We start from the raw sequence: 27,937 nt of genomic DNA on the forward strand, positions 1-27,937 counted from the left end.
GCGCAGAAATATTCATGGGCTGACAAACAGGAATCTTATCCATCAAACGCCATCTTCTGGTCAGGATGGTTTTCGGATAGACACTTCTGCCAACCCGAGGAACCTCGATATTTTAATAGTAAATACTGCAAATACTGTTGAGTACACCTATCGTGCAGTAAGACAATTGGCTGTCTTCTGCACTTGTAATGTTAGTCAAGGGATATTGATCCATGAGTAGGTAGCCTTTATTGTATAAACCTTAGTAGTTACTCACATGGGCTTCTACGAAGTAAACTCCTATGGACACAAACTCTATACATTGTACATACTTTGCTGACTTTGAGAGGTTAGCAGATGTCAGCCCCAGGAGCTGTGCCACACTGTTCAATTCGTAATATGGCTGAACGTCTCCAAAGCCGAGCTGCTCAACCAACAGCGCGCTTAACAGGTGAATAAAAACTTGACTTGACTATACTTAAACGTCAAGTTATCATTCCATGAATGGTTGGTTGTCACAGCCTAAACTGAAAACTGCCTTTTCGTCTCTTCATATCTATATGTGAGTTTGAGGCGACAGCGAAGGCCTCAATTCAAACAATTGGCTGTGACTCGCTGCAAACCTGCCTCGTTTATAAGATTAGTTCAGCAACTTTTGGGTCTTAAATCTGATTCTGTGCTTTATGCTGCTTGTAGGCCGTCCTTTTTATCATGAAACATCCTCGAAACGGTTCTTAAACTGCCAGAGTCCATGTTCATAAGGTGATCCACTTACTTTCAAAAGAAGTGCTCAGCCCCTTTTTGAACTCGTCACTACAAGTACCTACTAAGGTAGTGATAGGGCTTGAGGTCGAGACCATAGAGGTACTAATATAGAAAATGCTTTGATCTTTTGCAGTGGCTCACGCCTGCTCTCCTGCTGACACAAAGTTGATCTCCCCTCAGTGTCTTTATTCCTGCTATCTAGTACCTCGTGCAGGGTCAGATAGGGGCTCGCTATCTAACGACCTCTGTAGTTGCGCACAGGGATTAACTCTTCAATGTCAACGAGTTGTCAATTGAGTACAGAGGCCTCATGACACTACAACTGGCAGCAGGAGTCCATGTTGATGTTGTTGATGAGCTCACATCCATCCCAACCATTCCTTACTTCGCTTCCTACCTACTTACCCACCTAACCAAGGCAAAAACGACCAAGCCCGGGGCAGGTGCCCATGCTTGGACAGCGCATCAGTTAATTACTAGGCAGGTAGGCACCAGCCTCAGAGACAGCTCGAATCATAGGTACTTTCCCTTCTCAGGCATCGAGTATTAATCTTGAGGCACAACTATCTGTTTTGATGCCCAGGCTGTCTATGGTCTACCCAAGCATCCATCTCGTGCACTTAGGCATCGGTGTCTAGTATCTACCTGACTTGTATGCTCGCCGACTGCGACCATCTCTCTATCAAAACTGCATTGTATCGCTGTCGCCTACATATGTGAGACAGCAGCTCTTCAATTGGCCTGTATAAAACCGGCAGCGACAAGCACTAACTCAACAGTCTTCTCTCAGGGGCATCTTTTGACTTGACACAATCTTGGCCACATGTCGACAGATGATTGCTGGACCCGATACGATGGCTATCTCACGCAGAACATGAAAAGACAATCACCGACCAAGAACCCCAGCCTTGTGTGCTTGACGATGCGGTTCGTGCACTGGGTTTCAACCCGAGAATTGCTTGCATCTTCAACCACGAACCAACATGCCTTGCTGAACAAAGGTACAGCTGCACATGCCTGCGCGATAACCTCCAACACCCAAATGATACCGCGCCGTGGGTCCAAAGCGTCACTCAGCGCTTCTTTTCAACAGCTGTACTGTTAGTTGACGGTTTATTAAAGCCAAGGCTCGGCCGGCAGCCGTTATTTCCACATTGATTTGCATATCAGCCAGGCTTACTACCTGATGGATGTAGCAAGGCGACCTTGGAAAAGATATATAAATTCAGCCGAACTTCCCCTCATTTATCGATCCTGCTCAAAATCTGCCAAGGTTTTTGCAGTCACTCTCTTTCCTTTCTTCCATCATATGCTTACCTCTTCCATATGGACTTTTACTTGAGCAGAAACGTATGTTTCGCCGTTTTCCTGACTATGAGGGACCACCACTATCTTTCTGATCTTGCGCGAAATCTTCTACAAGAACGAAAACACCTTCACTTTGCTTCCAGCTCCTGGATTGTGTTGTTAAGGCAAAGAAGAGACCATTCCTACCACGGAGTAGTTGACTCATCTTACTATCATCGAGCACTTTCGCAGATTCTGCCTTGTCTGGGCGACCCATGCACAAACCCTACCGCTGTCCTTCTAACAAGGTCCTAAAACATCATGGGTGTATTGGACTATGCTATTCGGTTGAGTGATATTCTTCTATATGAGATGCATATCTTTATGCTGACATGCGACACAGTGCTTTTGCAATCTCTAGCCCAAGAGGATTTGCACTTCTAACCCTTCTTTCCAACAAAAGGAAGGTGGCATGGCCTTTTAACGTTGAGCACAACAATCGCTTATCCGATGCTGGCCATGGCAGAACCTCATGACTCAGAATCAAGGTCTTGCTTGTTTGAGCACCCACGCTAAAGCCCTTCGCCCTGATCCCCTTGTATTCAGGAGAACCTACAATATACACTAGGTATTGTACAACAAAATGTTGGCGGCTGACTACCTAACTGGCTGCTCAGCCATGTTTAGCTCTTAGGAATGCCCCGCTCCAGGAAACGACCCCCCACCTCATTGTTGCCCATTTATCGCACACTTACAATCCAGAGAACAGCAGAATGCGCAAAATTTCCAAGGGTCCAAGCTCGCAGTCGGACCCAATGGAAATAACATAACTGGCACTATAAGTCTCCGTTATTGTTATTCTTGTGTATAAGTGTCGAGCTCCATACCGGGGGCTGAGCAAACTACATCAACATGAGGTTGAAAGACGCACGCACGCATTTTCTCTCCGCGGACCGACGGCCCACGAAAACACACACCAGAAATCTTGGGACCAGATGGGTTGAAAGAAGGTATCACTTTGTGCTTTCATGCTCAACACGTGGGGCCTAGATGCGGATGTTGGTAAGCAATAGTCATCGTTGTTGAACAGCTTCCAAACATGCCTGAATCTCGCTCGCTATTTTGTCAAACTGCGGCATACATATGAAGGTTGGCATTGGTCCGAAAGTATACCCCTTTCTACTGACGGCAGCATTTCATCCCTCAAGCTATTTCCAATGGGCGGAGCTTCCTTCGACCACCACTCATGTACCGCCCTTGAACAATGCCTATGCGCGCGAAGTGCCGTTATCTAGACCGTCGATTCAACATGTCGTTTGTGAAGCATTAAACTGGCCTCTTATGAGGCCCAATGGTTGCTGGGTTGAAACACTTGTTCTCACCCCGTTATTGACTTGACGTCGGAGCTTCGTGAGGATCGGCTTTGCCATGGCGCATAGACACAGATCGCACACAATCACAGCTCTTTCAACATGACCAGCACTTCAAGATTGTCCCTTTTGCGCAAAGGTTTGTTAAAACTGATTGCGCCAGGTTGTTTATGGGTTTTCCAAAGGGAAGGCTTGGTTGCCTCTGTTACCGCAAGTCGTGTCTGTGAATCACAATTCGCCTTGAAGAGGCCTCGTCCGTCCTTCAGGTGGAATCATTTGACTATTAATACGCAGTGACGCTTGGTGTTGAAGATGACATTCCTTAACAACTCATCCAGTACCCTCAACACGCTGCTCTGACCACGACCATACCCATCTTCAGCCGAACACATTGAGATAAACCATCTTTTACTCTTTCTCAAATGCCAGCCATTATGAGCACCGTAACCTTTTGGAGATGTGATAAGTGTCACGCCGAAAACACTTTCAGCTGCGGAAGAATTTGTCAAAACTTCCCATGCCAAGCTCACTACAACGCTTTATGCAAGGTTTATTCTGTCGTCGTCAAGCAATAAGCGTCGCAACGAAAGACAATGCCAACTAAGAACCATGGAAATGGGAATCTTTGATTAACGGGAACAAGTCTAAAGCAAACGTTCTATCTTCGAGTAGACCACGGCTTGGTTGCTCGACATGTCAACTCTGGTGCCACTTATCGCCACATGGACTATTTTTGAGATGATAAAAGCAGCGAGAAGGCTCAACACAGCAGCTTTTCTTTCTCGAACGAGGCGGTTCAAATGTCCATTAGGCTACGACATATAAGAGCGCTGGGTATTACAAAAATCTAGAGAAAACGATGGATAACTGTACATCGACCTGAGACTCACGTCTAAAGGGAAAAGACTGGATATCGAATCATGCTGATCGATTGTGTTGCCTGTACTTTCATTTCTTTTCACAACCCCTTACTCCCTTGACGCCCTGTCAAGGTTGTCTTCACGTTTTGGCCTGGGTGTTGTTGGGTACACTTGTTTTTTGTTCTGCTCTTGTTTATTTCCTTTATGTTTTCATGTTGCCTCGTTTTCGTTTTTCTTTTGTGTTTTATCTCCTGTTTTGTTCTTTGTACCTTAGATCTCTTCTGTTTTATGTATTTCGTGTTTTTGTATAGAATTTTACTATTAATAGAAGTGCCATAGAAAATCTCTTGAACCATCCACGCTTTCGCTAGCCTTGTGAATTTACTGTCTGATTCAATGATGTTGAGTGTATTTGCAGATAGGCCTAGGATCTGGTCCATGATAGCGGCCTTATCCCCTAAATGTATCAAGACATACCTAACTGGGCTTCGGTACAGCGCCTTGTCTTTTTTAGGCTTGGGATTGATCTGAAGACGCTTACTGCATTTCCAACAAGATCAGCTGAGGCTCTTCCACACCTGTGAGTCTCCCTGCGTGCCTTTCTCCCATCCAAATCATTCTCAACTTAGTATTCCAATGTTTCCGCATATCTTTACAGACATCTTCTCCTAATACCGCATGAAACTCTCTGCCACGAGCCATTCACTGCTTCCAGGTGTATGCATGTCTGTAAGTCGAGACGCAACCCTTTTGGGCGCCATAGATGACAGGACGAAGGCCCAAATCACAATCATGGATATCACATAAACATATACCATGTCTCCAGAGCAGTGACAAACTACACCCATGGCCGACATCATACCGGCCTTGCGCTTGTCACGGACAAACAAGCATCTCATCAAGAGTTCCAACCTTTCCTGTTTTGTGCACCCCTAGGTACTTTGTCATTGCTTAATACCTGGACAAATTGTGGTACAATGGCAGCTTTGCGTCTCACCTCACCTCTGCATACCTTAGTAGGAAGGTATTCACATATTGAACATGGGCAGCTCGAAGTTGGCCCGTTGCCTTGTCGCCCCGTTACACCTGCAAAGGAACAAAGGATACCTGTAATCACAAGCACAAAGGACGTTTATTGGCAAGATTATGATATACGTGTTACATGAGCTACCGCTACTGTACACCAGGTCAAGTAAATCTTCCCACTGCACAATACATCACGACGAAAACAAAAAGGATCATTGCAATACTTGATTGACAAGGCGTGAAAACTAGATAAGCAAAGTTACATATGTCCATATCAGCCAGACAGCCAGCCATTAACCAATTCCTTGTACTGTACAATGCTAAGCCTCCCTTGTACGCCTTGGCGCCCGCAGATAAAAAAGAATAGTAGTAATGTCAATGGCGAGAAAAGTGTAGCGAGTCCGAAATCCTTATCCCCTGTCTCTCACTCCTTGTACCTGATTCATTGCCTGGCCCAAAAATGCAATCCGGGTCCGTCAGAATGTCTCGTTTATTTGCAGACGTACCTCCATCACAACGTCGTCATCTCTTTTCAATCCTTTAATCGTCAGCTGCTACCATTATCTCGGCCCCTCCAGAAAGATCCAACGGCTTTCGAGGCGTCGAGGTTCGGAAGGCAGTCCTTTTGATGCTAGCAATTCTCTTGGTCGTAGATTTGGCCGCCACCTTTGCTACCGAAGCACCCTTTGCTCTGCTTGCTGCAACAAGACCAACGCTTGATGCTCGCCCGGTCACTCGGTTCTGGGGTGTACGCGAGTAAGTTTGGATAACGCGCTTCGTTGTCGTCTTCTTAAGAATGGCCCCTGCCGAGACGCGTTGCTTTGCGGGTGACTTGGAGCTCAGAGCTGCCTTCTTTGCAGTCGCTGTAACTGTCGAAACACCCTTCTTGATAGCACTTGCTGCGCCCTTTGCAACCTTTGAGCTGGCATTTGAGATGGCTCGCTTCACCCCCTTCGCAGGCTGGACCTTGCGCTTCTTGGCGCTGTTGCCGCTGTCGCCTTCATCACCAACCAGTTCCTTGAGCTTGCGCTTGCCAGCTTTCACGACACCCTTAACTGCATTTTTGAGGTCCGTCTTGGGTTGCTTGACTTCACGCGGCTTTGGGCCGAGGACACCGCGGCAGTTAGGCTCACCGCAGAGGCACTTCTGAACATTCTTCGCCGAAAATGGGTCAAAATTGTAATCGTAGGTCAGTTCATCACCTGTCATAATGGGTTTGTCGCCAGCAAACAGGGCCATTCGCGGCTGTCCGGAAACGATCCATTTAATCATTCTGCAGTTGGGGTTGCAGCTGTGATTCACGAAACGTGCGATGCTTCCTGTAGTGGCGTCTATGATCATGTTTTGATCAAAACTCATAAGATAGTAGCACTTTGGCTAGTTAATATGATTGACCAATCAGGATCAACGAACGATTTTGGAACTCACCTCGTTGTCTTTATAGACCTCTGTCATGCGGCGTTCACACTCCTCCTCAGTAATGATTTCACCAGCGTACTCCATGATGATTTGGTTAGGTCTGAAGCATCGGTTGCTTCGTACACCATATCCACGGTCAGAGGTCTTGATCACCTCAACACCAACTCGATACTTTCCGCCCCGGTTTCTTCGTGCTGTCAAATTGGCGAACGCACGGTTGGTGCAGTACTTCTTGCCAGCGTTGCAATTCTGCTCATCACATTCATACAGCATAATTCTGTTTTGACAACTTTCGCCACAACCATCCTCTGGCTTGCAGACGCACTTTGAAGAATAGTCATGGAAAAGAGGCGATTTTCGCCAGTAGTCTTTGGATTCGCCAATAAAGCGATCTAGAACATGTTAGTACCAGCATTGGAATTTCGGCACCAAACTTACTCTTCGTCATCTTCTTCCACTCATCAGGCTTGGGTTGACCTGGAGGAAGAGGATGGCAGACTTGATAGGGGAGCTTGAAATCGCGACCGTCGATAAGCGTGCGCAGGCCATTGAAGATAGGCAGGGGCATGGTCTTGTTAACCCGAGCGCTGGGGATAAGCCCAGGCAGCTGGCCAAGGTTCTTTTTGTCCGCTACAGACAGTCCCTTAAAAATATCGGTGGGGGCATCCTGGCCCGCATAAAGACCCTTGACAAGATACTTCTTGGGTCTGCGATTCCTCAATCTATTCATAGGTTCGGGCTCGGCTTCCTTGGGCTCTTCGGTGACTGGCTCGGGTTCAGCCTTCTTTCTTGGTGGTGGCACGGGAGCTTTAGGATCGACGAATTTCCCATTAGACCAAACGCTCTGAATCACAGGCTTTTCGTCAATATGGGAGAACTCCTTTGTGTCCTGCAGGCGTCTAAGCTCGCGTGACAGCGGCGTTTCGGCGTCCATAGATTTGCGACTCCGTTTAGTGACCTTTGACTTTTTGTTGACGGGCGTAGCTGCGGCAGGTGTAACGGTACTGGAACGACGCGTTGAAGGACGCCTGTTTGGCAAGTCCTCCTCCGAGATCCTTTGGCGACGAGTGCGCGGCGAATCGAGTTTGCTGGCTGACCGTGTGACCCCTAGCGCGTCAATGCCACTTCGGACTGTTTCGGGTGTCGCACCCTGAGCAGGGCTAGAAGGTGCTGAGCCGTCACCAGGGAAGACTGGACCAGAAACAGTTCGTCTTCTTCGTCGTCGATCCGCTACAATATCACCTTTGGCGCGTCGCTTTCCGTGGCCGGCTGTACCACTCAATTGAACCAAATTATATATAGGAGCGCTCACGCGGTTGCGGCGAGAGCGTGTTGGAGCAGGTGGCGGCGGATCGGCAGTGCTGACGGAGTCTGAAGGCTCGATCGGGTCGGATATAGTAAGCGTGACTTCAGGAGACTCGAGGTCGAGTGCAACATGAACAACATCGCGCTTAGGCGATTCGGAGTGAAGACTGGCTTCATCGGCAACGGTAGTAGGAGGCGTAGAAGTTGTTGACGCGACATTAGAGGAGGAATCGTCCGTGACGCCTACCTCAAAGGCGCCCTCGGAGGTCAAGACGAGTGCCATGTTGGCAGGATAAGAGGTCGCCTCGGATGTAGTATACTGCTTTGACGCGAAATGTTCAGAAACAGAAAGTCATTCGGGTTTGACTGGGGAGAAAAGCGTGAAAAAAAAATCCCGAACTTATTAAAAGTTGAAAAGAGAGAGAAATAACATGAAAATTCAGGATTGATAGAGTTCTAGGAGAGAAAAAGGTAGAAAGCAAAGGATAGAGGGTGTAAAGAGGTAAATGGAGTTGAGAAGCAAACGCGGCGCGCTCAGAGATGAGAGTGGGATCGGGAAGGAGAGAGTGGGCGACTAAGGTCAAGTGCGAGTGGATGGTGCTTCCCCCCCCGCGCGCGCCAGTCCAACCTAGACTGGTCCAGGGCAGGCAAGAAGACCCAGGTCAAGGTCGAAGACCGCCCGGAAAGAGGCTTGGTACGTACTCTAATATTTGGGAAGGTAGGAAGGATAGCAGCCGAAAAAAGAGGAGTAAGGAAGGATCGGATTTGGCGATCAGAAAGAGAATGCGGAGAGAGTGTCAAGTTGGCGTGCGAGGTTGGTGTAAGGAAGAAGATATTGAGATATGACATGGATAAAGGAAGAAGAGAAATATATATGTACCTTGTTCAATAGACGTGACGGGAGTGTGAATTAGTTTTGGACGATCAAGAAAACGCGTATTAGCGATGCAAGTAAACAACAAGAGTCGAGTCGGGATGTTTAAAGATGAGTTAAACAAAACTGTTGTTGGCCCTTGGTCGCGTCGTTTGGTTGATTGATGAAAGGAAAAAGTGGGATGAGTGGCCGGGCCAGGTCAATACGTGACATATAATAGCACGAAAGAATAGGAGGGGGTTATGAGGAGTTAAAAAAAAAAAGAAGAAGTGAAAGTGAAAATGTTGTAGAGAGTCCAACAGTGGAGAACAGAGTCTCATGCGTGAGTGTAATACACACAATATGCCCTGCCTCTATGTCTCTCGGCAGTACAGTCGAGATTTAGTTGTTAGGAGGATGAGAGAATTTGGAGGTTGGAGGAGAAACAAGGGAGTCTGGTTTGTTCGCCCCTTAGGCCTACCTACCTAGGCTGAGCTGAGCTGAGGCAGGGAGGAGTACAATCATCAATTGGATGCGAGGATGAGCATGGCTGGCCGACTGGCTGATTTTCGAGGTAAGGCAAGGTAGGTGAACGCGAGGTTCCTAGACCGAAACCATATGGACCGCCTGAGACGAGATGCGCAACTCTACTTTGGTCACAATAAATGCAATATGTTCGTAAAACCATCCATGGCGTTGAAAAAATCTCATCCGTTCTTGTGGCAATATTTAAAATGCAACTGCACTTATTCAGACTCTACATTGTTCGAGTTACAGGTTCCTTCTCCAATGTCTCTCAACCTCGTGCCTGCTTTGCCACTTGGCGCCTTGATGATATCTGAGTCAGATATCACTACATTTCGAAAATGAGATAGAGAACGATATGTCACATAAATCCAAAAGAAAGGGCATTTGAATATAGATATTATATATCGTTGGGCGACTTTACAGTTTCGCTGGCTGCGTGACCCAAGATAGCCTCCCTCGTTCACCAACCACTCGGCTACCATGGAGCCCAAAGTAGCATTTGCCCGCACAGACTTGATCATCGAACAAAGAAGCAATGCTCATGTTCCACGAAATAATTGTATCCGTTGCCAGAAAAAGAAGGCTAAAGTTCTACAAGTTTCTGGTGAGTTATGTTGCATTGCTCAGGGGCCAGAACGCGAGTCACCTCCGAAAAGGGCGGGTACTGAGGTTCTCACGGACAGCCGAACAGCCAACTATCCACCAGAGAGTCATACTCACGAATCCACAGTCATATATGCGAGTTACAAAGTGAATTGCTACTGTTGGAAATCGAACCAAAATATTTGAAGCATATTTTGCATCATCACAACAGTGACTGGGCCTGTTGCCTTTTGGCATCTTCTCCGTCGTCGAATGACACTCCTTTGCAGCAGCATAAACGAAGATACTAGATCTAGATACTCCAGTGTCTCTTACAATCTCGACACCGTTTTAACTATCAAGACTGATCTAACATCATTAGTTCCAGGGATGTCTGCAATGGATGCTCAGATATGTAAACCGAAGATCATCAAATCACGGGGTCTTATTCGGGCTTCAGTCCCCTGCAACTCCAGCGCAACCATGGTAATCATACATCCTGACGATTCTAGTATATTCGACATGGACCGTATACTTACCTCCCTGTTCTCTGGTGTACTATGGCGATTTCTTTACCCTACAGCTCCACCATGACTATCAACAGAGATATCGTCGAGCGCATCAGCGTCTTGAAATCTAATCAGCCTCCGTCTGCGCCGCAGCTACCTCTCCAAGGTGGCAGCAGTTCATTTCCTTTGACTTTTTGTGCGTCTTATAAGACATATAAAACCTCGGCGACAGGCAGTCTGTTACTTTCATTAAACGTCCACGATGCACTACATGACGTGTGATTCGTTGGGCACAGCACCAGGCAAAATAGGGCTGCATCCTCCTGCCACCACATCGTTAGTGCCACTTCATTTGTACAATGTATTCTGCCATCATGGAGCCGACAAGATCATCTTTCCGTGCAGCAGTTGAATTATTGATTTTGTTACATTCATAAGTCATAGACCAAATGTTGTAAGTTCAGTCTCTGGCATAATCAGCACTATAGGCCTCGATATCACTTAACGGCATTGATACACTATCGTAGATTATTATCTCTGGCTAATGTTCTTAAGGTAGAACTGATAGTAATTGTTGCCCGAGCTCCATCAACCCTCGTATTGCAAAGTAATGGAAAGTAAGCATTTGCTCTCGACACTCTCAAATACACTTCAGGATATACTCATGCGACAACAATACAATAGGGCATGCTCACCGGGAACGGAATCAACGTCTCATTTGTGAATCTATTCAAGAATACCATATTTCTAGAGCAATACTCCACCTAACAAACTCATTTTCAGCAACCCAAGGGGGGGGGTATTGTTCGTGGTATTAAATCCCATGGTTGTTTAGTGTCTCCAACTTCAGAGTTTCGTTTTTCCTTTTCTGGGCCATATTATCTAAGCAGTGCTCTCCTTCTTCTCCACTCCGGCGACAGCAGCAGGCGCCTCCTTCTTCTCAGCCTCATCAGCTGGGTCAACAGTCAACTTCTCGAGAGCTTCTTCAATGGGCTTTTCACCGGCTTGCTCAACGGCCTCCTCAGCAGTCTCTTCCTTGGCGGCCTCAACTGGAGCAGGAATTGGGGCAGGAACTGTCTCCACGGCAGTAGAGGTTGGCGCAACGGCAGCTGGCTCAGAAGCCACTACAGGCTCGGCAAGGATGGTGTTCTGGACAGCAGGAGTCGGCTCACTAGTGACAGGAACATCCTCAGCAGTAGAGCTAGAGCCATGTGCAACGGGTGTTGGTTCGGTGGTGACAGGAACATTCTCAGTAGCAGAGCCAGAGTCAACGGCTACAGGAGTGGTAGTGGGCTCGGTCGCAGCAGATTTGGGAGAAGCTGCGTCAGTCCCACCAGCCTCAGCTAGCAAAACAGTTTGACCCTCCTTAACGCTGGGTCCAAGGCCACCGTATTCCTTAGGTAAAGAAGAGGCAATGCTCTTCAACTCTGTAGACAGTGTAGTGCCGGAAGTCATGGGATGGAATTTGCGAAGGGTAGCAGGGGCGAGGAAGAGCTTCATGGCGCCAAACATCCATCCCATGATGGCAGGAACGTTGACAAAGTATTTGTGAGAAAGCAGCTCTGGGTAGGCCATAGAGAAGACGGAAATTGTCTCTTTGCTGGCAGCCTTTACAGCGGGATCGACGCGGAAAAAGCTGACGTTGAGGTAGTCATGAACTTGGATCATCTGATAAGGATCCTCGCCTCCTTCAGGAATGGGCTCTGTGACGTTTTCCAGCTTGAGCTTCTGAACACTTATCTCCATGATGGCAGCACGCCACTTGATGAATCTGGCACAAAGTTAGCAAAGTCTTTACCTGGGTAGAAGACAGGCACTCACTCCTCGACATTACCAAATGTGGCCTTTTTGTCCTTGACAGCACCATATATATTCCATGTAATAATGGTCTCCTTGTTGTTCTCTCCATTGTGCACAGTGACAAAGCCCAGATCGTCGAACTTGTCCTTGGCAAAGGTCTGAGTGACGAAAGCAGTAGGATTCATCTTCTTGCGCCACTCGAGAGCCTGAGTGAGCTGCTTCTCAGCAGCAACGGGGTCATCGTTGTTGGCTCGAAGGAACTTTTGGAGAACCACCATCGTAGGGATGTGGCTGATGCTGGACAGCTGCACTCCCCACATCTCCTTGTGTTGTGCCTTGCTGCAGATTTCATTAAGACGGCCATCGAGTTTAGCTAGAGGGGTCTCGGGAGCAGAGGCACCGGCTTGAGTAGGCTTCTCGGTGGTAACTTCTGCGGTCGCCTCAGCGGTGGGCTCAACAACGGCAGGAGCTGCAGGGGCTTCTGTAGGGGCCGAAGCGGCAGCTGTTTTATCATGCTCAGCAGACATGATTGCGGGCGTGTTTTGAATACCAGGTAGCTGGTTGCAAAGGATAGTGAGGATAATGCAATGCGAATGATGGCCAGATATTTGTTTATGAACTTGACCTGACGAGTCTTGTCTGACGTGGGTCTTGAAAGGGACTGTTTTGGTACAAGAGTTAAACGAGACGGCAACGGGAACGTTGTTCAGTACAGTTTATGAGGGGAAAGTAAACAAACACGGGAAAATGAAACTCCTTTTGATAACTTGAGTTTCTCAGAAATGAAGCGAGTCCTCCGACAAGGTTGGTAGGTAATCTAGGTAGTACTTATGGATAAACAGAATGGGCAAACGTGTACGGACGGATAGGCAGGTACCTTATTATTAAGTGAGACAGTACGGAGCACCTGAGTTTGTAGGTGCAATTCCAGCCCGGGCCTCACTTTAGGATGGGACGGTACCTGAGCATGTTCGGCAAGTGGAGATTACTGCCGTTGCAGCATTTAATGCATCTTTTGATTGGGCAACAATTAAACTCACATACTTGGGACAAGGAGAGTTCTAGAGGTCAATTCACCTGGGGTTCCAGTACTACAGGGCATCTACCAGTAAGGAACCCGTAATGGAGGGTGGTTGGACCCTGGCACTCATTTTAGTGTTCAAAGATTAATTAATTAATAGATGGATTGTTATGCACACCCCACCAGCTTCTACCAGCACGCAGCTCACGTAAAACCAGATCATACGTGATATCTGACATAAACCACAATCAGAAAAGCACGCGTCACTTGCATATGCATATCTCAAGTTCCCAAGTCAATTTCTTTGATCTTCCCATATAGCAAGCAGGACTATCAGAAAATACAAGCAACGAGCCCAACCAAAACCGTCCATGCATGCCAGTGTTCCCCAGTATTGTATTCTCGCCCCGACACCAAGTTCATCGTATTAGTACGCTGCAACTTCCTCCTCCCACCTCCCTTGATTCTTTAGCCTTGGTCCCGGTTTGCGAGTTGACAAAATGCTGAGTACCAAATGCGAGTGTGCGATGAAGTAGTGCTCTGAGATGCCCCAACGACCGTATTCGAGGGGCCCTGGATCTGGGGGAAAGCCAAAGGTTTCTGTTGCTCGCTTGACAGACGCAGCGAAATTCCGAGATGAAAAGAAAACTCCGAAATGAAAGATAAAAAAGAAACGGTCGAAGTCCGATGGGTAAAACTGCATCAACCGTTATTCAGCACTCAGTTAAAGCCGAGAGCGCGACCGAGAATTCGCTCGATAGCAGAAAGCTCAAGGTAGGCACACTTCCCCAGAGACATTTCATCAAACTGAGGTCCCTGGACATAGCTAACCTCGTGGTAAAAGTAGCCCCAGTAGTCGTCAGTGTCCTTGAGCGTCTCTTGGATCGAGGTGCGCTCGTGAATAGGACGAATGAGGACGTCACGAGTCGTCTGCTCACGAATCAGGCGGATGTACCAGTCAACGACATCAAGAGGAATGTCTGGCTTGCGCCCGATGGCGTACTGATGAACCCAAGAGGTGGGATTAAAGGGCTGGCCATGACGACGCTGCTGCTCGATGGGGGGCATTTGGACCATGAACGCAATATTATCCTTCTGAAGGACGGTGAAGCCTTTGCAATCCATTGCAGTTCGGATAACACGCTGGAAGAGCTGGGTGGTGAGGTTGACAGGGTCATCCTGCCCCGAGACTGATCGGCTAAGCAAGCGAAGAAGCTTGATTGTAGCCTTGTACATGGCACCACGTTGAATGATGGTAATGTGATCCAGGGCGTACCAAGGAAACTTGCGCAGGGTGCTGATGAGGCACTCATAGGGGCGTTGAGGACACTCTTTGGAAAAGGGAGACCGATGAGGAACTTCCACATGTTTGACAAGCATAACCATTTCTTCCGGGAAAATGAAACCCTTGAAGTTTGCCCAAGGCTCTTTGTTGTTGGTGGGAAGGATCTGAGGATTGGCACCGTCCCAGAATACACCACGAGCAAGAGGGAAAAGTTCCTGCATCAGAGCAGCTTGACTCGACAACTCAACCTCAACAGGACGCTCACCAAGACGGCTGATACGGCCAGTCTGGGTGTACTGGTGATGTTTTTCGGCACATCGCATGGCATCCTCCATGGTCATGAATTCGACAAAGGCGTCCATGGTCTTGGACGTAGCTCGGTCCATGATGATGTGGATGGGCTCCTCACCATCACTCAACATTCGACTGTTGCGACCAATAAAGGCAACGACCTCGGAGCGCTTGGTAGAAAATGGTATCTATAAAGGTTAGAATAAGAGCAGTAGTAGAAGGATGTGAAAGGACTACATTCTTGAGACGGACAACACCAGCCGTAGATGCCTTGGTCGATCCAGCGCCGCTCACGAATGGGAAGAACGCAGAGCTCATGGCGGTTTCCAGAGTAGGGAGACCAGAGTAGGTGCCCGTTAGCTCGTGTAGTCTTTGAGATTTGTTACCGGCGAATGGCACTGCCATAGCAGCAGTGAGCATGGCTTGCTGCATGGCAGGAGGGGGCATGTTCGGGAATGGAATCAAGGCACTTGCCTCACCGCGCTCAGGGCTTCCAAATGGGTCCCGGGGTGAAGTGGGACAGGCGCTAGGAATTGTCTGCAAGTCCAAATTGAAGCGGGGAGGAGGCAAACTGTCAACTGGCTGGCCAGCTGTTCGGGGCGCGTAGTTACGAGGCTCGGTGAGATGATGGTTGGTGCCTGAGGTGGGAGTAGCCAGTGAATCACTCATGCGTTCGCCACTGAAATGGTGCGGAGTGTTTCCAGGACTCATCAGAGACAAACCAGTGTGGAAGGAGATACTCTGAGGCAGGCTAGGCATGTTTAGGTTTTGAGAGGGCGCTACAGGAGTGTAGAACTGGTGAGCAGCTCCAGCAGAATCTGATTGAGTAGAGTGGTGGCTTCCAGTTTGAGAAGTCGAATTGTGGCCGTGTGGAGGTGAGATCAGGCCAGACGGCTCGACACTGCGAGCACTCGTGTTCTGAATAGGACGACTGGGCTAAAATTCCCTGATATCAGCGATGTCCATGACGGTGTTAAATAAGACCAGGACATCTCAATCCATAAACCCTGAAAGACGGCCTGAAACTTACATAGAGTTGAGCCCCGTGAGGGAGTCGGTTGGTAATGCCAGATCTTCCAAGAGCTTGGTTGTCGCCGTTCGCCACGATAGCCACTCCTTGAGGAAAGTTATTTGCTACCGGCTGAGAAGAACCGTTGGCGATAAAATACTGCGCGTTGTTGGTAGTAGATGAAACATGTCCGCTGGCTGCGCTATTGAATACATCGTTGGTAACACCATTGCCACCACCATTGACCATGTTGTTGCCTACACTTTGAGCTTGTCCTCCCATCTAAGGGGCCAGAGCACCAGTGCCGAGCGGCATGCACGGGATGACGATGCCAGGGATGCCCTGTACAGGACTGTTTGGGGGCGCAACGGGCGGTTCAAGAATACTAGGCACAGGATTACCATTAGGGGGGAGCACGATCATTGCTCCCATACCATTTTGTTCCTCGCCAAACCCACTCGCTTGGAGGGCGTTGTTAAGAGCCTGGTGAGCTGAAGGCATCCACAAGTTGGAGCTTGCAAGAGAAGCAGACTCGGGGTTGTGCGAACCAGCAGGGTTTTGGGGCCGGCCAGGCTGGGGCCGGAAAGAAGGGATCCCGAAAGGCGGGTTGGAAGAGAGAGGGCCTGGGTGGTGGGAGGCAGAGTTTCCTTGAGCCATCTGAGGTTGCTGAGCATTGAATTGGCCCGGAAACTGGCCGGTGTGATACGACATTTTAGAGTCGTGGTACTAAGAACGGATGTATTGTCAGTAGGCTGTTCTCATTTTCCAAGTTATTGCATATCAAACGCTAGAAAAGTGCTCAAGAAACTCTGTTTGTCACATCCACGTTGTGTTGCAGCTGGGTATAAGAAACTCACCACACAGTAATATTGCCTGTAAACCTTCGATATGAGATAACAGACGATCGGCGAACCGCAACTGTGTTTCCGCACTGGATGGTTGGAATGAGTAGGTTACTTCGTGGTGAAATTGAAAGTCAACCGGAGCGCTTAGAGTTTAACTGTCACAGCGTTTGTGGCGTAGGAATAATGAGGTCTCGCGCGATATCAATACCACGAAGGTTAAAGTTGTAAGCAGAGAGCAAATGATAAGAAAACCGTGAGAGAGAGGCAAGAATGAAGATGCAGAAGGGCAAGTGAAAAACCAAGTGTTTGGCTTCAAAAATCTGAAGTGCGCGGCTGTTAGCGTTATGATGTGCATTTGGAGACATGAAGTTTGTGGAATGGAATAAAAAGGAGGCGGCAATGCCTGAGTGCTAGAGTCGACGAAATTAGGCGAGCATCGCCGCACACTTAAATACTCACTTCGCCGTTCGAAATTACTGATGGTAAAGGGCTGTGAAGGTTGCAATGCAGGTTTGAGGAAGAGTGAATGTTCAAGAAAAGTCTTGGTGGAAGCAAAGTACCTAGCAGATAAAAGACGGTAGAAGGTATCTCGATGCAGAGAGGACCGATTCAACCTAGCAACTGCGTCCGAAAGGCTGAATGCATTCACCGAGATCTGTAGTTTCGAGGAGAATGAAGAAAGGTCGGGGTTGAGGTAGATAGAAGGGATTGACAGGTGCGAGAGGTGAGAAAAGAGCCCACCGCAAGAAACAGAAGTGCTAGGAGACAATAATAAAGCACCTGCTCTACGTTTCGATGACAGTGCTGGGCAGTTGGTGGCAGTTGGCAACAGTGTCAGAAAGGGATATTCATACCTGTCCCTCGCAGGTCATTGACAGTGATTCATTAACCATCATGGCCACCAAGTCCAGTAGTAACCAAAGACAAATGAATCGGGGGTGGAAACAATAAAGCCAGTCATGATTGTGGTGGCAAGAATATGATTCACGAATGGCAGGCGACTGATACCCAGTCTGGGATAGTGCACCTGGGCCGAGGAACGAGAGGTTATTACCAACAGAAGGCATTCAAACGTTGTTTGTCTTCTCAATTGGGGGATTTTATCAATTAGTAGCCAACATAACAGAGGGATTTCGCCCAGGACCTATAACTACCCATCAACATCAATGCCCACTTATGCGGGCCATTGTCAAATAACGAAAGGCTGTTCCAGAAAGATTCGCATTTCAATTCGATTTGGTCGGTAAGGTTTGTATCTAGGCAATGTCGTTATCTTAAACCGCCCTTCTCTCCAAAGCATGAAGCTCGCCTATCGGAGCCTCTGCACGTCAGTGCTGTCGTACTTTTGCTTGGCCAAAAATACATTGCGACAGTCGATATTCTCAAGAGAGAACTCCAAGCCTCATACCAGCTGAGGGTCTAGTCAAACTATTAATGGTTAGTATCATCTAGCGATGTCAATTGAGGTTGGTTCTTACAGGTGTAAGAAAAGACTCGGCTACGAATCGCGCTCGAGCGTTCAACTAATGGTAGGTCAGCATCTACTGGCTGTAATTTTACGTTGCGGTCTGGCACTTACAAATAGCTTCATCTCGGAGATCTCCTTGTCCACTTCTTCCATAAACTGGATGATAAAGTCGACAAGCTTATGCTTCAACATCTCCTCGGTGTGGAAGTTTGTTATCAGGAAGGAGATGTCATAGCCCTGTATCAGTCAATCAGTCAGGGGCAGATCAATAATGACATGTTATAACCAGTGGCTGACCTTGATCGGTTTCCTTCGCAGGATAAAGAATGACTCGGCACGTTGCGTTAAGAATCTTGTAAATTTATGGACCAGTATATGCTCAATTTCGTCGGCCTGCTTAATCTTGATGCTGATACGGACGGAGTTGATGCTGGGCTCGATCAAGACACGTTCGTTCTCGTTTCGCGCGATAGTCAAGGGTTGGAGGAGGACTTCGGGTGATGTCTGTGCCTCAATCTCGGGGACGTTGTGTCGCTCAGCAGTTTGAGAAGCAAAGTTAGAAAGCGTAAGCGCAGCGGTCAAGCTGCTGCGTACGCATTGCAGGTAAGGTCGGAGGGATTGAGACTAAGCGGAGAGGTTAGCTGTCAGCTTGCAGTCCATTGAATGGTAATGAGGTTGTACCATGGCTAGAAGCACGTCCTAAGACGTTCTAAAACAAGCGGCAGAAGCACGTATCGAGATGTTGATGGAGAACACGGAGCTCGGCGGGGTCGGTTGACGTTGACGTTGGAGGTTGGAGCTACAACAACTTGAGGCGCAGTTGTTAATGAGGCGTCGCCAGACCTGATGTCTCCATCTCTCTGGGTGGGGCCGTGATGAATGGGGAAACCTTGGACAGTGAAAGAGCTTGACCCTCAAAGAGCTCTCTGTGGCTTTAATCTTCCCACACAGTCACAGCCACAGCTCCTCGACTCTCTGGGACCCGCGGAAACTACACCGCTTTCCCCACTAACAATTCGCCTTCCTCCAGGTACCACTCGGTGACGCATCTCTAGCATCTTCTGCGCCTTGTCCCTTTGCAAACAACACCTTCACGAGGATGCATTCTTGACTTGTTCTCTTCCTTCTATTCTTTTTTCTTCTTTATATCTTGGGATTCTCAGGAAGAGGGTGAATAGACGGCATCTTCTTTCCACAGTTACTTAATCACCCAGCACCCCACCTCAAGCCTTCAAGTTCCGATTAACCACGACCATGTCTTCCATCTCAGGTCAGTCATTTTTCGCCGCATTGCTTTGAAATCACTTTCTTACCTCCAGTAGTCGTAGTGAAACACCAGGGGAAAAAGCACGATGTCGAAATCGATCCCAGCTCCACCGGCGAAGACTTCAAGCTCCAAATGTTCAGTTTAACCAATGTGGAGCCTGAACGCCAAAAGATCCTCATAAAGGGTGGCCAACTCAAGGATGATGCCGACATGAGCAAACTGGGCCTGAAGTCCGGCCAAGTTATCATGATGATGGGTACCCCGAGCGCTGGCGGTGGTGAGCTTGTCCGACCGAAAGAGGCCATCAAGTTTGTCGAGGACATGACAGAAGCTGAGCAAGCTCAACAAGTCGGTGCGACTCCTGCCGGTCTTATCAATCTTGGAAACACATGCTACCTCAATTCCACTCTCCAGACCCTACGTGTGATCCCTGAGCTTCAGGATGCTCTAGACAAGTACATTCCTGAGAGTGGCGGCAGCAGCAGCAACTTCATGACGGCAGGCACAAACATAGACATTGCATCTCAACTTTCGAGTCTGTACAAGAGGATGGGAACAACACAGGCACCCTTGCCCCCCCTGACCTTCCTGGGTGCTCTGCGGGCCGTGTTCCCTCAATTCGCGGAAAAGTCCAAGACGGGACAAGGCTATGCTCAGCAGGATGCAGAGGAGGCTTGGTCCCAGATCGTGCAGCAACTTAACCAGAAGCTCCAAATCACTGGTAGTGAAAACTCATCCAAGAAATCCTTTGTGGAGAAGTATATGACTGGTGAGTTTTCTTCTGTACTGAAGTGCGACGAGGAGCAGGCCTCCATTGAGGGCGAAGTGCCCGTCGTCGCTACGGACAGATTTACCAAACTCAACTGCCACATCGACAGCTCGACGAACCATCTCCGAGACGGTATTCTTGCCGCACTGGAGGAAAAGTTTGAGAAAGAGTCTGAGGTTCTAGGCCGCAATGCTCTTTACACCAGAACCTCCAAGATCTCCCGTGCTCCTAAATACTTGACTGTGCATTTTGTGCGTTTCTTCTGGAAACGAGAGACGCAGAAGAAGGCCAAGATCATGCGAAAAGTCACTTTCCCAAAGGAGCTTGATATTGTTGAGTTCTGTTCCGATGAGCTGAAGAGCGCTCTGGTTCCTGTGCGCGACAAGGTTCGCGAGATTCGCAAGGATGAGGAGGATATTGAGCGTGCTCGCAAGAGACGTAAGAAGACTCATGACCAGGACGTCGGCGATATCCCTGGCGGTGCTGGTCTTCCTACCGAGAAGGAGAGAAAGGAAGCCGAGAAGAAGCAGGAGGGCAAGCCGGCTGATGGGGACACTGTTATGGGCGAGGAGGGTGAGACATACAAGACTGACGCCGACATCGAGGCTGAAAGGAACGCTTCCATCCTTGAGGCCAAGAAGGAGCTGAACGCACTCATCAACCCTGACTTGCGAAACGAAGATGGTGCTAACCAGTCTGGTCTTTATGAGCTCCGCGGTGTCATAACACACCAAGGTGCCAGCGCAGACAGTGGTCACTACACTTCTTATGTTAAGAAGGCTGCTCCTGTTGACCCCAAGACTGGCAAGAAGGGTGAGGAGGATGGCAAGTGGTGGTGGTTCAACGATGACAAGGTGACAGAAGTTGAAGCTGAGAAGATCGACACACTTGCTGGTGGAGGTGAGTCTCATTCTGCTCTCGTTCTTCTATACTGCGCCATTCCTTTGCCTTCTGCCGAAGGTGTTATGGAGTAAGAAAATGGTATGAATGAAAGTCTACTACATACGCAGAAGTATATTATTACATGGACATGACATGGGATGAACCAACGAATCAACATGGATAAGGGGGGATATGGCATGGCCAGCTAGGCGTAGGGGAGAGCATAACAAACAGCCCTCAATCAACAAAGTCTAAATTTTGGCATCGTCTGTCTGTCGGCTGAACACTTGACTTGTTCATTTGTTATTCCAAGCATATTTTCGTACATTTGGTCATACTATTCCCGCACCAGCCATCCGACTCCTTGTGTCCAGTGAATAACGCCAATCCCTGTATCAGGTTCTAATGCAATGTTCGTAAAGGTTACAATATGATAGTACAACAGCATCAACTCTAAAGCAGTCGCTATGATGAATCGCTGTCTCTCCTTGCTTTCTCAGCTTCACGCTCTTTAACACGAATGTCGAAAGCATCGATTTTCCTCTGAAGAACTGCCTTTTGTGAAACTAAAGACTTTCGTTGGGAAAGCAGGGCAGCGATTTGCTCATTAGGGGACGTGGCCCGGAATTCTTGAATGGCCTGTCACGATTGTCAATGACCGGTCTCTGAGGAGGATTGTAGGTAACGACCTACCTCCTTCTTCTCGTTATCCGTCTTTAGCTGCGCGCCGGTGATAGTTCCAGCAAAAATGCATGCTGCAAAAGCGACAGCCCAAACACCACGCTTGAACTTTTCCTGCCGTGTCCACTTGTGCACAGCCATTTTGTTTCCAGGATAAGGTCAATGGTATCACTAATACTCCCGCCAGACCTGCTCCGACAGTTCTCTACGCTTTCGAGGTGACAGCCGGCGATAGGTTGAAGAAGCCGAAGTCGTTGCTGAAACGGTTGAGCCCGTCGAGTTGACTTCCAGCTGCGGTGGCGGTTGTGAAGATGGAGGACTCGGTATAGAGGAGAGAATCTGAAGTTCGATCGGAGGAGTCGGCGACGGCGGATCTTGGAGAAACTCGGAGGCGGACCGGTGCCGGGCTACGGAAGAAGAATTATCGGCGTCGCGGAGATCGATGGGGGCGACCACCGGGTGGATCTTTAACAATGATAAAGGCGGATTGGTGATAATCCTGACTAAGCAAGCTGCAGCTGAAGCTAGAGTGGGGAGGAGGGGCATCGTGGGGGGTTTAAAGTCTTACTGATGTCACAACCACAAGCGTAATAATGGGCAGTAGGCAGGTATAGTTAGAGAAAGGATATTGGTAATAATTGGTAATATTGTTATAATTAAGATTTTGGTGGGGAGACTTTTTTTCCATTCGAGGAAACATGCCCCGGAAGGTAGGTACCTAGATGTAAAGAAATTGTAAACTTGACGGCTTGGGGTAGGTACTAACTCAATAACTGGCTGGATTATTAGTACTGCCTACCTCCTACTGATAGGGAACTTATAACTTTCCTCAATGATCACAGAAACTGATCTGATTTGACAGGTAGATATGTGCGTACTTTAAGTGATTATGTGTCTTGTAATTATACATTGTTTCTGGCCGAGTTTCGTCGCAACCACCTCGTACCTTAACAACTGTCAACATCTGGAACCACCAGACAACAGGCAATACTTTATTCACATTCCGATTTGAGGGTTCTCTGACCTACTCCCCCATTAGTAATATAATTACTAAGTAACTACCTGCCTACCTCATATATTGGAGGAACGATATTAGGGGCAGACGGAAAGTGACTTGCCCCTCTCATAAGACATTACCTGGCTAATGGCGGGGTTTGTCACTCAAACGTAATCCATCCACCGCAACACCAAAAACAAGTTTCGATATAATCCATTTTCCCTCAAACTTGCACCTCTTGTCTATTTTCCTAGTGCTTCTCCAAATATACCAGTCGCTTACTGATAAGCTGGACTATTAAAAAGTTGCCTTTCCCTCCTTCTTCAACATCAGCTTCCGAAACTTGAGCGTGGTCTGTTCAACCCCACCTTCATAGGCTATATTCATGTCAAGTCATTTTCCAATTCACCATTTGGAGAATAGTGCTAACTCAAATAAAGACAGTCTTGGGCTGCTTTGCGAGACTTAAAAAAGCTTCTTCTTCATTTCCCTAGCCAGATTCCAGAGATCATTCAATCCTTCTCACTGAGCATTAAACCATGTCAACCCCCCGTGTTTTCCTCATTCGCCACGGTGAGACAGAGTGGTCGCTTGATGGTCGTCATACTGGCCTGACTGACATCCCTCTTACTGCCAATGGTGAGAAGCGCGTGAAGGCAACGGGAAAGGCTCTTGTCGGCCCGGACCGTCTCATTGCTCCCAAGAAGATCGCTCATATGTGAGTCGCATTCCTTTGCTCTTCTTTTTTATCGTACAGGCTAACATATATCACAGTTATGTATCACCCCGAAAGCGTGCTCAGCGTACATTTGAACTGCTCAATCTGGGACTGAGCCGTCCTCTACCCTGGACACCACACGGCGACACCCCTGATGGGACTGGCCTGCAGTGTGAGGCCGAGGTCGAAGTGACAGATTATATCCGAGAGTGGGACTATGGTGACTACGAAGGAATCACATCTCCTGAAATTCGCAAGATCAGAGCCGAAAAGGGGATCAAGGGGTCCTGGGATATATGGAAGGATGGTTGTCCAGGTGGAGAGTAAGTGAACCCGATCTTCAACTTACCCTATACTCTTTTCCCACCTTCATCAATGATCTTGTCAATCTAACATTGTTACTAGGAGCCCGCATGATGTCACCAGGAGACTCGATCAATTGATAGAAGAGATTCGAGAGAAATGGCATAAGCCAGCCATGAACCAAAGAAGCGAACAATGTGGTGATGTCTTACTTGTTGCTCATGGACACATCCTTCGTGCTTTTGCCATGAGGTGGGCTGGTTATGCTTTGCGAGAAGGTCCAACCTTTTTGCTAGAAGCAGGTGGTGTCGGAACTCTGAGGTAAGTTGTAATACGGCGGCCACTTCACGTACACGGATGCTAATGCTGCCCAAGTTATGAACATCACAGAATCGAAGAACCAGCACTCTTGTTGGGCGGCGCCTTCGTGGTTGAACTAGATGGCCAAGACAATTAGCCACTGCACATGCCATACCTCCAAGTGCATTCCACTTGGTGGTTTGTTAAACTATATAATTGGTCATTTAATAAACTTGCTTCCAAGATCACACCAACATCTGGGCCATGTCGCCCTAGTCCAGGGATGGCAATACATAATTTCCCGCCGAGCAGACATTCTTCTGATATTACACCTATCATTACACAAGCAGCAAATGTTTCAAGAATCGAAGCTGACCTTGCACAGACGACTCCAGGTCCCGAGAGGGAGAGGCCTTCTCTACGCTGGTGTCTTTGACGCAAATGACTAAACCTCCGTTCGGTGTCACCGCCTTCACAATCAAAACTGTTTCACACTAGTTCAGCAATCTTAATCCGAATATCTCTTAGTGAAGAAGGGCGTGTAACGAAACGCTACAAAAGCACAACGCCTCGTCGCACAACTCAGTCCACCCCATACTTGGACGCTCTGGAAGCACGGATGAGGCTGAAAGAGGCGGCACGCACATGATATCACTCCTTGTGTCCTAGACACGGGATCGCGCCGCACCGGACAAACCAGTGTCTCCCTTCTCGAACCCATTAGCTCGAAGACGTCATGGCCAATTTCGCATGATGTACTCCAAGTATGTCGAGTAATACGCCAAGCATAGTTCACGGTATCCCTTGATAATAAAGAATGATGGCTATCACCGGAAGAAGAACGTATCCGCACGTCATATTATCAAGAAACTTTTACCGGTCAGCTGCAAAAGCGGGACGGGACGGTCCAGCTGATATAAGGGTGTGAAGGGAATGCTCAAGAATGAAGTTATCCGGACTGATTAGGTCTATCCCAGATTTATCGGACAGCAGAGGAGAAGTTGGGTTACACTTGCCGGGCAGGTAGCCCTTGAAGCCGTGTTTCTGAAGTGCAACCCAATATCCACATGGGTCAGCCCACTCCTAGATTGCAGTTGGGTTTCATAATTTAGGTCAAGTGTAAATTTTTATTCCAGTGCCCGAGGATGATGCGGTACTATACTACGTAATCGCGCAAGGCCCTAGCTGGCCTTAACAAAGATATTTTGTCATGTGGAATGACATGACACTATTTGTATAGATTGTAGTACAGGGCATAATGTTTAGCTGCCATAAACGTATTGAGATCAATCGATCGATTGAAACGGCTGAGAGTAGTAGTAGTAGTAGTAGTAGTAGTAGTAGTAGTAGTAGTCGGACCTCTGAATTGTTCATCAATTAGTAATTATGCCATTGTGACGATAGAGGATCTTGTCCAGGCCTTTCTATTACTAGAGTTCACAATCCCAAGTACATCTGAATGAGAAAGGCACAGCCATCAAAGTACTAGAGCTTCGATGCCCTGGCGATAAACACTCGCTTGGTCATGGAATGGCCCTTGTGGTCATCATAGCCCTCTCCATGCCCGTGTTTGCCATCGGCGTGTCTTCCATCATGTGTGTGTCCGTGGTTATGGCCATGGCCCATCGGATCCTTGAATGTAATAGGCTCTGGGAGTTCTTGGTAGGCAAAGTCGGTAAGACCAGCGTCCTCAAACATCTTCCTGATTTGTTCCTCTGAAAAGCCATGGTGCGCGATACCACGCTTCGCGGCATCCTGGGGATTTATCTTGTGGGCGACAAAATCGATGATGAAAAGAACACCCCCAGGTTTGAGACGCTCGGCCAGTCTCTTAGACGCCAGATCAGGTTTGTCAAAGTGATGGAATCCGAGCCCTACACCTGCAACGTCGAAGCCGAAGAACTTGGAGTCTGTAAAGGCTTCAGGAGAGACGTCTGTAGGATCAGCCAAGTTGCCCTGAAAGGCCAGTCGAGAAGAGCCCTGCGTCTTGTTAGGATAGTTCACCATGCCTGGAGACTCGAACATCCGGCCAATAATAGGCTGGGGTTCTTCGTTGGAGGGTATCACTGACTTGGTTCTGAGCCTGGGTATTATATACATTAACCATATGCTCGGAAAGATCGATACCAATAGCCTCACTCGTATGCTGTGCCAACACCTGAAATGCACCGTCAGTTTTAATTTAACCTTCTTGAGTTGCATCTCATGGAACGGAACCGCTCACCCTTGACAGCATGCCAGTACCACATGCGTAGTCTAGCAATCTGCCGTTTTGCTTGATGCCGATAAATGGGATCCTGCGCTGAATACTGTGCTCCAACTGCACGATCGCATCTGCGTTGCGTTGGTCGTACTCGTTGGCGATCTTTCTGTGATTGCACTGCATTAGCGATTAACTGCACTAAACCGTGCAGCACAGGACGGCTAACACCCACGCCGTCCATGGTGTGCTAGCGTCAAACAGAACTGGCCTCAATACAGTGTTCGCCAAATATATTTACGTACCCAAAGTAAGCCTGGTTTTCAGACACTAGGTCGGTCATGGTGACAGAGTCGTTACTGGTGCCAAATGCGATAGAGGACAGGTTGTACAAGAAGAGAAACGGGTAGTGTCTCATAAGACAAACGTGTGCTTGTTGAGAGCCCGGAACAGGGTTTCACAGAGTGTTAAATGCGGCGGTTGTCTTGTTAGACAAGCATCTGTCGTTTGTCCAGTTTGGCCATTTTATACGGAAGGCCGGGGAGTTTTCGGGCAGTTACCTCGTGTCGCAGACTTATGAGGATATCTCCGCGAGCGATCCAATGTCGATGACAAAGAAAAGGACCCCCGCAATTGAAGTCCCCGAGAGCTGGACTAAGGGCGGCTGCAGTGCTCTAGACCAACATAGGTAAGTTACTAAGTAATAACTTTGGTGCCCTGCCCAAGTCATACTGCAATGCATTTATTAGTAGCCAGAATGTTAACCCAACAAGTCGGGGCAGGCTAGGGGTTCTGTGGCTTGGATTACATTTATGAATGCACTACAGTGAACTTGGTCGCCTTGAGCACATCTCAATCCAAAGACAGCTGGTCCAGATCCAAGTCGAATGGAATGACCCTGGTCCTGCGGCAGCAAGAGCGCGCCGGTCCGCCAACGATTGACAGTGCACCAAATATAGGGAGGGGTCAGCAATTAAAATAGAACGTGTGCAAATGCGGCAGACAGGTAGCCGCATCCGTGGAGTATTGGTTCGTCGGAATTTGCATTGTGAGGCTTGATGTACGCAAGTCCGAAGAGAAGAAAGGGAGGATGGGGTTTGATCATGGTCAGCGCTGATCGGTGAGTCTGGAAGGGATAATTAAATCTCCATTATTCGCAAGCGGTATCCGTATGTTGGTGCATCTTGGGTCTGCTAATATGATAACCATGTCTATCCCCTTGCTTTGTGTGTCAGGTAGATATATCTGCCTTCCTAGACGACATGGGTCTCCTGTTTGTATACCCAACGATGACTGCCAACGTGGTGAGCGAGTAAAGGAGCTAAGAGATGACCATGAAAGATTATCCAACTCATCAGATGAATACTGAAAGGGCAAGCATCTTTGATGTAGAGGGGTTATTGTCCACCTCGTCGCCCTGATTTTGTCACTGCATTCGATGCTCATAATCTCAGATATTAGTTACTGCACGCTCACCGTCGCTCGGCACAGTTTGTATTTGGTACCGGTAACAGACATGTTTTTTTTTTTTTTTGCTTATGATGACTCCAATTGTACTAACTGTACAGCACCTGTGTCGCAAACGTGCATGCCTACCTAGGTGGTAAATACTTGGAAT

The 27,937-nt window shown here is 48.1% G+C and overlaps 8 protein-coding genes across 8 annotated transcripts; 2 read left to right on the forward strand and 6 right to left on the reverse strand.

Annotated features, from left to right (window-relative positions):
- Positions 1 to 5,492: 5,492 nt before the first annotated feature.
- EDB82DRAFT_156969 (uncharacterized protein) lies at positions 5,493 to 8,419 on the reverse strand. Its single transcript, XM_065607083.1, has 3 exons — positions 7,145 to 8,419; positions 6,716 to 7,098; positions 5,493 to 6,658 (listed from the first exon to the last, which is right to left on the reverse strand). Exons 1-3 carry the CDS (start codon positions 8,292 to 8,294, stop codon positions 5,828 to 5,830), a joined length of 2,364 nt encoding a protein of 787 aa, XP_065464663.1. The 5' UTR covers positions 8,295 to 8,419; the 3' UTR covers positions 5,493 to 5,827.
- A 2,751-nt stretch (positions 8,420 to 11,170) lies between these two features.
- On the reverse strand, positions 11,171 to 13,172 carry EDB82DRAFT_535752 (CRAL-TRIO domain-containing protein). The gene is made up of 2 exons (XM_025734034.2): positions 12,305 to 13,172; positions 11,171 to 12,254 (listed from the first exon to the last, which is right to left on the reverse strand). Exons 1-2 carry the CDS (start codon positions 12,808 to 12,810, stop codon positions 11,366 to 11,368), a joined length of 1,395 nt encoding a protein of 464 aa, XP_025584881.1. The 5' UTR covers positions 12,811 to 13,172; the 3' UTR covers positions 11,171 to 11,365.
- Positions 13,173 to 14,024: 852 nt separating this feature from the next.
- On the reverse strand, positions 14,025 to 16,600 carry EDB82DRAFT_474459 (uncharacterized protein; the record flags this gene model as incomplete). The annotated part of the gene is made up of 4 exons (XM_065608023.1): positions 14,025 to 15,068; positions 15,133 to 15,816; positions 15,911 to 16,171; positions 16,238 to 16,600. The coding sequence occupies 4 exons, from the start codon at positions 16,598 to 16,600 to the stop codon at positions 14,025 to 14,027; spliced, it is 2,352 nt and encodes a 783-aa protein (XP_065464664.1).
- Positions 16,601 to 17,977: 1,377 nt separating this feature from the next.
- Positions 17,978 to 19,095, reverse strand: EDB82DRAFT_157044 (uncharacterized protein). The gene is made up of 5 exons (XM_025734037.2): positions 18,884 to 19,095; positions 18,500 to 18,826; positions 18,314 to 18,439; positions 18,213 to 18,257; positions 17,978 to 18,162 (listed from the first exon to the last, which is right to left on the reverse strand). Exons 1-5 carry the CDS (start codon positions 18,884 to 18,886, stop codon positions 18,154 to 18,156), a joined length of 510 nt encoding a protein of 169 aa, XP_025584884.1. The 5' UTR covers positions 18,887 to 19,095; the 3' UTR covers positions 17,978 to 18,153.
- Positions 19,096 to 19,186: 91 nt separating this feature from the next.
- EDB82DRAFT_157066 (uncharacterized protein) lies at positions 19,187 to 21,592 on the forward strand. The gene is made up of 2 exons (XM_065607084.1): positions 19,187 to 19,472; positions 19,525 to 21,592. Exons 1-2 carry the CDS (start codon positions 19,457 to 19,459, stop codon positions 21,210 to 21,212), a joined length of 1,704 nt encoding a protein of 567 aa, XP_065464665.1. The 5' UTR covers positions 19,187 to 19,456; the 3' UTR covers positions 21,213 to 21,592.
- On the reverse strand, positions 21,586 to 22,347 carry EDB82DRAFT_474462 (uncharacterized protein; the record flags this gene model as incomplete). Its single annotated transcript, XM_025734039.2, has 3 exons — positions 21,586 to 21,759; positions 21,814 to 21,927; positions 21,991 to 22,347. The coding sequence occupies 3 exons, from the start codon at positions 22,345 to 22,347 to the stop codon at positions 21,586 to 21,588; spliced, it is 645 nt and encodes a 214-aa protein (XP_025584886.2).
- Positions 22,348 to 23,337: 990 nt separating this feature from the next.
- On the forward strand, positions 23,338 to 24,276 carry EDB82DRAFT_523765 (histidine phosphatase superfamily; the record flags this gene model as incomplete). Its single annotated transcript, XM_025734041.2, has 4 exons — positions 23,338 to 23,516; positions 23,573 to 23,839; positions 23,922 to 24,140; positions 24,195 to 24,276. The coding sequence occupies 4 exons, from the start codon at positions 23,338 to 23,340 to the stop codon at positions 24,274 to 24,276; spliced, it is 747 nt and encodes a 248-aa protein (XP_025584888.1).
- A 1,328-nt stretch (positions 24,277 to 25,604) lies between these two features.
- Positions 25,605 to 26,662, reverse strand: EDB82DRAFT_523766 (S-adenosyl-L-methionine-dependent methyltransferase; the record flags this gene model as incomplete). Its single annotated transcript, XM_025734044.2, has 4 exons — positions 25,605 to 26,099; positions 26,191 to 26,277; positions 26,344 to 26,488; positions 26,625 to 26,662. The coding sequence occupies 4 exons, from the start codon at positions 26,660 to 26,662 to the stop codon at positions 25,605 to 25,607; spliced, it is 765 nt and encodes a 254-aa protein (XP_025584889.1).
- Positions 26,663 to 27,937: the final 1,275 nt, after the last annotated feature.

This window comes from Fusarium venenatum (genome assembly GCF_020744135.1).
Source record: "Fusarium venenatum strain MPI-CAGE-CH-0201 chromosome Unknown EDB82scaffold_2, whole genome shotgun sequence".
Classification (NCBI taxonomy): Eukaryota; Fungi; Ascomycota; class Sordariomycetes; order Hypocreales; family Nectriaceae; genus Fusarium; species Fusarium venenatum.

What these genes read in the sequence shown, in the direction of transcription:
- EDB82DRAFT_156969 (XM_065607083.1), bottom strand. Translation starts at nt 8,294, where the DNA reads ATGGCACTCGTCTTGACCTCCGAGGGCGCCTTTGAGGTAGGCGTCACG. An exon ending in GTGGAAGAAGATGACGAAGA is followed by an intron (nt 7,099 to 7,144) that starts GTAAGTTTGGTG and finishes AACATGTTCTAG; the next exon opens with ATCGCTTTATTGGCGAATCC. An exon ending in AGGTCTATAAAGACAACGAG is followed by an intron (nt 6,659 to 6,715) that starts GTGAGTTCCAAA and finishes AACTAGCCAAAG; the next exon opens with TGCTACTATCTTATGAGTTT.
- EDB82DRAFT_535752 (XM_025734034.2), bottom strand. Translation starts at nt 12,810, where the DNA reads ATGTCTGCTGAGCATGATAAAACAGCTGCCGCTTCGGCCCCTACAGAA. An exon ending in ACATTTGGTAATGTCGAGGA is followed by an intron (nt 12,255 to 12,304) that starts GTGAGTGCCTGT and finishes ACTTTGTGCCAG; the next exon opens with ATTCATCAAGTGGCGTGCTG.
- EDB82DRAFT_157044 (XM_025734037.2), bottom strand. An exon ending in TGCGAAGGAAACCGATCAAG is followed by an intron (nt 18,440 to 18,499) that starts GTCAGCCACTGG and finishes TGACTGATACAG; the next exon opens with GGCTATGACATCTCCTTCCT. An exon ending in TCTCCGAGATGAAGCTATTT is followed by an intron (nt 18,258 to 18,313) that starts GTAAGTGCCAGA and finishes ACCTACCATTAG; the next exon opens with TTGAACGCTCGAGCGCGATT.